Genomic DNA, 7,676 nt, shown 5'->3' with positions numbered 1-7,676 from the left:
GGATTGAAGTTGTGCACATCAGTTTTTGTTTTTCGATTTCTCTATTCAAAATGGCGCTATATAGGGGTCAAAAATTAGAACGCTTAAAAGAACCAAAAATTACTCATATTTTTCTTTTTATCTTCTTAACTAAAAATATTTTGTTAAAATATATAGAACATAATTGGTGCAGAATTAGAAGATCTTTCAAATGATATGTCGGAAAAAGGGCTGACCCCAAAATTAAGGGACCTAGAGGGGCCAAAAGTTTTTTCCAGATATCTCAAAAAGTATTGAGAATTTGTGATGCATCAAAGAAGCAAAGTTGTTCAAAATATCAAGCTTTATCTAATGGGATCGTCAAAATACGTCCGGCGACGTCACTTCCGGTCGAACCGGAAGTAGTAAGAAAATGCATATTTTTGCCGTTTTTGACAGGTTTTTGGGTAACATGTCTCACTAGAAGCTTAAATATTAATTTTCCGTCCGTCGTCGTCACTTCCGGTCAAACCGGAAGTACCAAAGAATGGCTTAATTTTGCTATACTTAACATAGATTTGGAGAATTAACCCATTTTTGGACTTCATTACTTTCTTTTTTTTAAATAAAAGTTACTTCCGGTCAAACAGGACGGAAGACCTACTCGTTGCTTTGCAACGAGCTCGGCTCTAGTTCTAAATAATATTGGAAAACACACTTTTCCTCATGACAAACAATGACTTCAAATAGATGAACCTAACCTTCCATATTTTTTTTTAAATTTTATAAAGTATTAATGGTACATGTAGTACCTCTTACGTAACTTCATAAACATTCTTCTAATAAATTCTTTGTCTTGCTTATACCTGTATTGTTTTCATATTATACAAAAGAAAAATGTTTTCACACTGATCAATTCATACAGTTTTTACACGTCAGACATGAATTCCGGAATTGATCATTCTCTCGAGATCGGCCCTTCAATTCTTGTGCCTTTGTCACTTCTTGTGCTTATGCAACCGCGATTTTTTGAGTCTTCGGAGCATTCTTCTAACCATTCAAGGCCCAGTTCAAAGTTTTACAGGTAATTATAATGTAGGATTTTTATGTTGAAAGGATGTTGTATATTGTGGAGGAAACATCCCGTATATAAAATCTTCAATAAAGAAGCAAATTGACTATAGTACTTTGTGTAGCTTCTTACACAGCTGCAGGTCTGGTACAATCACTAGATTTAGCTACGTAGCTTGATTTACCTACATAGCTTTATTTACCTACCTGAGGTAGCTTTATTTAGCTACCAAATTGATCTATTTCTATTAAAAAGCATTTTTCTCAGGATGTGCAGACAATATCATTTTGATGCAGTGATCATTTTCAACTTTGAACTCATATGAAAACAACTCATGAAAAAATCCCCCTTGGAAAAATGTCTTTTTCTGCGCAATTGCAATCAAAGTTCTGAAAGTTTTGGGGCTATGTATGACAGTTAGAACTGTTACTCCTTGAATGAAATGACAAAGAAGTCCAGTTCCGGTTAACACAATAATAGGTCGGTAATTATTCAGTACAATGTGAAGTAATCATACTCAGTCATGCCTCATCGAACCTCACCGTATGGTCAGATAACCAAACAATGGAATTACATGTTTTGCTCTAAATTGTCCAAACGCAGCAATGTATAAACTATCTCTGCTTTGGATTGTTGTTTTAAGCCTCCCTAGTATAAATATCAATAGTCATTTAATTGCGACTTTTTGTCTCTTTCTAATTAAAAGAAAACTTTTAAAAACTTACCTTGAAATAGCTAAATAAAGCTACCTGAGGTAGGTAAATAAATCTACGTAGGTAATTCTACCTACATAGCTAAATCTAGTGATTGTACTGGACCTGAGCTGTATCATTACAGTACCTTATCAATTCGCTCTGATTTTTGTATGTGTTTCAGTTAATTTACTTTTGCCCACGCATCCATGTGATGATAAACATGTATAATCAGGAACTAGTTTAGTATTTTCATTTTTGTTCTAAATGAGTAAATCTCAGCGAGTGAGTCCCTACGACATCTCTCTTTTATTATATTTGTCTGTGATATGATAATATTTCTTACAATCCCTTTTGTTAACAAAGCAGTAAACATGCCCAAAAGAAAGGCATCTTCAGACGAAGGGAAGTCACAGAGTAAAGTCTCCAAGAAAAAGAAGTCAATATCAGATGATGAAGAAGAAACTAAAGGCAGCAAGCAGAAAAAATCCTACCCAAAACTAGTGGACCCAGCAACAAACAAAGAAACTGTAAGTACTGTGGTATCAGGTCTGTTCGCCCTATCTACCTGTTCGCATGAGTCTGTTTTGCCATACATGTATTATACAATCAAGTAGCGTAAAGCTAAAGTAGCATATTTTCACCTAATTTACAGTTACTGACATGTATGATATTAAAGAAAAATCTTATCAATTCTTTGTATTGTATTTTTGAAAACAAGAAATTGAAAGAAAAAAGTTTCTCTGTTTTTCTTCCTATTACATATTGTAAATGTTGTGTGGTAAATGATTACATAAGAATTAAAATGCATCACATAAGTGCAGTTTCATATTTCACATACAGTGTGCAACTATTAAATAAATGGGCATTATGTACTGTACAACATTCTAATCTTAAAACCATGTCAGTTACATATTGTCTTATTTTATTATGATATGGATCTGTGGATGAAAAGACATTTTAATTTTTACTATATACATGTATATATATTAACTAAATGAATGATTTTTTTTATCAACAGACAGGAGAAATTAAATACACAGCAAAGGAGCCTACACGGAACAAGAAAGGAGAACTCGTTTTTCCAGATTTCCCAGAATTCCGTCCAAATATGACACCCAAAGAAGTTCTGCAGGCTGGAAGTTTTGGCGGAACTTACTTCCGTCCAATCAAATCATCTGTTACAGGTGAGAACTATTTTAAGTTTTGTTTGATATTGTGAAAATAATATCACAATGAACATATTGATAATGTTAAAACTGAACAGAGTATTACAATCTACAAGCTGCATACTATACTTGTAAAAAAAAAAGTGGCGTACTATAATACATGTGCATTTTTGTGCAAAGTTTGCCTATGTAAATGAAAAATTATTTGGGAAAAGTAAATTGCATCTAGACAGTAGTTTACATTAGAATGAAAGGTTATCAAAAGACATTTGAACAGATCAACACAACTGTCAGACACTCTTCTGATTTGTTTTCAAGGTGCTCAAAATGTTTATCCTGCACATGTTTTATTTTGTGCTATAATGCATAATTGCTTATGATAGAAAAAAAGAAAAAAAAAAGAAAACAAATATAAAACTGTGATTTTTGTCACACTGAGACTTAAAACACTCCATAAACCAAGGAATGGCAACAAAAATGAGTCAAAAGTCCACTTGAAACATGCAGCTCCATGACTTGACGTTGTCTTACTTCAGGTAAACAGTATAAAGATGAAGCCTTCAAAGAACTCCCCACAGACTGGACCGAGGGTCTTAACATCAAAAAACAGGTAAATAAATACAAACTGCAATGTACTTGTAATTAGAAATAGAATACAATCACGGCTATAGGATATTATTTTCGTAAATTTAATAATTCAACAGTGGATCCTGGAAAATTAGAATAAAAGAATTAGAGGTGTAGGAAAATCAATAATTTTGTCATTAATTTCTATCAAATAGAGAAAAAGAACATTGTTTTGATGTGCATACAGGTATTTTCACTATGTACATGTATCGCTGTAATTGCTTTTATTGATGTATAAATTGCATAATGTAGGTAAACTCTTTTTATTAATCATTAAGTGATTGGTATCTTATTTGACAGGTAACCTCTCCATCATATAACGATTAAATATAGCTTAGACATGATAGAGGTAAAAAAAAATGTTTTTACTGTCTTTTAAATATAGAGAACTGAAAGAACATACATGTAGATGTAGTTTTGATATTGTGCATGTACATGTATTTGTATTATGTATCAAATTGCTTATATTGATTTATATATATATATATATAAACTGTAAGTCTTCATAAGCCATCAAGTAATTAGTATTTTTTTTGACAGGTTACCTCCTCAAACTACAATGAGTCAGTAAATACATACAAGGTTAAGTGTGGGGGGAGCCTGGAGATGTGGGAGGAGAGTGGGTGGATCCACAAACAAGACCCCTACGGCTGGTTCCAGTGGTTCTGCAGGTAAATATAAATTAATCTGTAAACTCAGGTGGTTCCAGTGGTACTGCAGGGAAATATAAATTAATCTACTAAGATGGGTCCAGTTGTACTGCAGGTATGTATGAAATGACTCGTATAGGTGGCTCTAGTGGCACACCATTAAAATATTTAATGATTTTCCGCAAATAAACAAAACTTCTCTCAGTTTTTGACAAAATATGATCTGTGCATGAAATGTATATTTCTGCTTTTGCTTATAAGAATTTTGAATTTTTAACAATAATAACTACTTTTGAGTAGGTGGGCAAAATTGCAGTCTTTTTTTCAGATTTAGAGATAGAAACACTCAAATCAATAAATAAAACAAGTTCTAACTACTGCTATAAAACAGACTAATTTCCTCTATAGATTCTATCGAGGAAGGAGGACCCCTGATGATGAGCGACAAGTAGGGAGATGGCTGAGGTGTGCAGGACCCACAGGAAGGTGGAAAAACAACCTCATCTCCAAGTGTTACCGCAGCGGGGCACGATATAATGATCCTAACATCTCCCCCGTAGTCAGACAGACCCTACAACACTGGGGGTACAGGCTAACTGAGGAGGACTACCTGGCTAAAGAGAAGCAGCTCAAGAGAAAGAAAGTTTTATAGGACTGGTTTGATTACTGGTCGTTGACAGCAGATATATTAACATGGTAAAAGATAATGGTGTTTTACAGTGTGTTACAGGAGAACAAAGTCATAGATTAAATAGCTTTGATCAGTACAAAGAGCATGATTGTCTAGTTTTGAAATTAGGTCAGAGAAAGATACAGTTTGACAGGAAAGTTTGTAGATAGCTTACAAACAATTGTATACTAGTACCGTACTAGATAGAATTGAGTTCCATACAGTATTTTCTCTCTGTGAAAAAAGTATGTTTTTTGTGATACTGAAGGAAGTGGATGAGTCAGAATGTGGATATAAACTAAATTCCACTTAATACCTTGCTTTGAAACTTTTATTGATACTTCTCATAGATTCATTTCTGTGAAAGTGAATGCATAGTCTAGTTGTGTTTTTTTTCCTTTGAATGTAGTATGTAGTTTTTTTAGCTCACCTGAGCCGAAGGCTCAAGTGAGCTTTTCTGATCACATTTTGTCCGTCGTCCGTCCGTCTGTCTGTCCGTCTGTCCGTCTGTCTGTCCGTCTGTAAACTTTTCACATTTTCGACTTCTTCTCAAGAACCACTGGGCCAATTTTGACCAAACTTGGTACAAAGCATCCTTGGGTAAAGGGGAATTTAAATTGTTAAAATGAAGGGACATATCCCCTCGCAAGGGGAGATAATCAAGAAAAGACAAAAATAGGGTGGGGTCATTAAAAAATCTTCTTCTCAAGAACCACTGGGCCAGAAAAGCTGAAACTTATATGGAAGCATCCTGGTATAGTGTAGATTCTAAGTTGTTCAAATCATGACCCCCGGGGGAAGGGCAGGGCCACAATGGGGAATCAAAGTTTTATATAGAAATATATAGGAAAAATCTTTGAAAATCTTCTTCTCAAGAACCACTGGGCCAGAAAAGCTGAAACTTATGTGGAAGCATCCTGGTATAGTGTAGATTCTAAATTGTTCAAATCATGACCCCCGGGGGAAGGACGGGGCCACAATGGGGAATCAAAGTTTTATATAGAAATATATAGGAAAAATCTTTGAAAATCTTCTTCTCAAGAACCACTGGGCCAGAAAAGCTGAAACTTATGTGGAAGCATCCTGGTATAGTGTAGATTCTAAATTGTTCAAATCATGACCCCCGGGGGAAGGGCTGGGCCACAATGGGGAATCAATGTTTTACATAGAAATATATAGGAAAAATCTTTGAAAATCTTCTTCTCAAGAACCACTTGGCCAGAAAAGCTGAAACTTATGTGGAAGCATCCTGGTATAGTGTTGATTCTAAATTGTCCAAATCATGACCCCCGGGGGAAGGGCGGGGCCACAATGGGGAATCAAAGTTTTATATAGAAATATATAGGAAAAATCTTTGAAAATCTTCTTCTCAAGAACCACTGGGCCAGAAAAGCTGAAACTTATGTGGAAGCATCCTGGTATAATGTAGATTCTAAATTGTTCAAATAATGACACCCGGGGGAAGGGCGGGGCCACAATGGGGAATCAAAGTTTTATATAGAAATATATAGGAAAAATCTTCTTCTCAAGAACCACTGGGCCAGAAAAAGTGAAACTTATGTGGAAGCATTCTGGGGTAGTGTAAATTCTTAATTGTAGGAATCATCACTCCCTGGGGGAAGGGCGGGGCCATTATGGGGAATCAAAGTTTTACATAGAAATATATAGGAAAAATCTTTGAAAATCTTCTTCTCAGGAACCACTGGGCCAAAAAAGCTGAAACATATGTGCCCATGGAAGGATCATGGGGTAGTGTAGATTTCAAAATGTCTAAATTATGATCAGTGGGGTAGGGTGGGGATGCATTATGTATAACAAGGGTGAAATCTGGTAAAGAACAGAATGGTCAAAGCTTCTCAGGTGAGCGATGTGGCCCATGGGCCTCTTGTGTTTCTATGTAACTCATAATCTGTGAGAATGTTTTGCTTGAAAAGCTCAAAAACAGCACGATAATTCATTTTTGTTTTGAAACATACAATGTATTTTACATTTTTAAAGATGAATGATTTTAAAGTGTCATAACTGTGTTCTACTTATATAGTATTTTTATAAGCATCGTTGTTATGTTTGTAAAACAATATTACCTCAAAATTGTCATTTTTTGATAAGATTCATATGCAGGTATGTTGAATAAATATTTAATACACTTTATACGATTTCTAATTTAATATTTGCTTTAATGTATTCATCTGATGCAGAATAAATTCAAAACTTCTACATGAAAAGAAGGTTCTTGCCTTGGTCTTTAATTTGAGGCCAAAATAATTTTTAGTTTCTCAGGTCCAAAATATTTCAAAATTCAATGAGGCAGTCATGCAGGTTTACTTTTTTTATGTAAGAGATCCATCAATTATCAAATTACTGATATCAAATGATTCTTATCTTTATTTACAAAGTACTTAAAATAATGTTATTCCAACTATTGGCTGAAAAATCATAAAAATACCATATATTGATCATGAGCATAGAAAGCATGCATGAAAAGGAGATATTTTCAATTTTAGTACATGCAAAAATTGAGAAATTCACATATTTTACAATGGAGAATATTGAGTTATTTCCCTTTTCAATATTTCAACATTGATCAGGATTTAAGGGGTCCGACTACAGTTTTATTGTGTGAAAACTACAATAGGGAATCTCTTCATTTATACCATATATAACTTACATTAACTTCAGTGTACATGCAAAGTTTGGGGACAATCTGCCGTCCATCTCAAAACAGGTACATTTATCATAGGATTATATAGGAAAATGTCAAGTTTTAGCACTTAAAAGCAAATTATACAAATACTACGTAAACATTTTGTTCAAACTATAATATTTTATGAATAAACC

General features: G+C 34.1%; 1 protein-coding gene across 2 annotated transcripts; it reads left to right on the top strand.

Annotated features, from left to right (window-relative positions):
• Positions 1-959: 959 nt before the first annotated feature.
• On the top strand, positions 960-5,254 carry LOC134246403 (uncharacterized). Of its 2 annotated transcripts, none has more exons than XM_062728767.1 (6): positions 960-1,042; positions 2,089-2,252; positions 2,744-2,909; positions 3,428-3,501; positions 4,059-4,189; positions 4,577-5,254. In XM_062728767.1, the coding sequence occupies exons 2-6, from the start codon at positions 2,097-2,099 to the stop codon at positions 4,818-4,820; spliced, it is 771 nt and encodes a 256-aa protein (XP_062584751.1). In that variant the 5' UTR covers positions 960-1,042; positions 2,089-2,096; the 3' UTR covers positions 4,821-5,254. The 2 variants fall into 2 exon arrangements, with proteins under 2 accessions (XP_062584751.1, XP_062584750.1); XM_062728766.1 differs by having other exon boundaries at positions 964-1,042; positions 2,092-2,252.
• The last annotated feature ends 2,422 nt before the right edge of the window (positions 5,255-7,676 follow it).

This window comes from Saccostrea cucullata, unplaced genomic scaffold (assembly GCF_032062105.1).
Source record: "Saccostrea cucullata isolate Sc308-1 unplaced genomic scaffold, CSIRO_AGI_Scuc_v1 ctg6334, whole genome shotgun sequence".
NCBI lineage: Eukaryota > Metazoa > Mollusca > Bivalvia > Ostreida > Ostreidae > Saccostrea > Saccostrea cuccullata.
This window is presented reverse-complemented; position numbering and strand designations above follow the sequence as displayed.

Bases quoted from the DNA above. Each gene is read 5' to 3' on its own strand.
- LOC134246403 (XM_062728767.1), top strand. From the start codon at position 2,097: ATGCCCAAAAGAAAGGCATCTTCAGACGAAGGGAAGTCACAGAGTAAA. The intron at 2,910-3,427 runs GTGAGAACTATT...GTCTTACTTCAG, and splicing joins AATCAAATCATCTGTTACAG to GTAAACAGTATAAAGATGAA. The intron at 3,502-4,058 runs GTAAATAAATAC...TTTTTTTGACAG, and splicing joins GTCTTAACATCAAAAAACAG to GTTACCTCCTCAAACTACAA.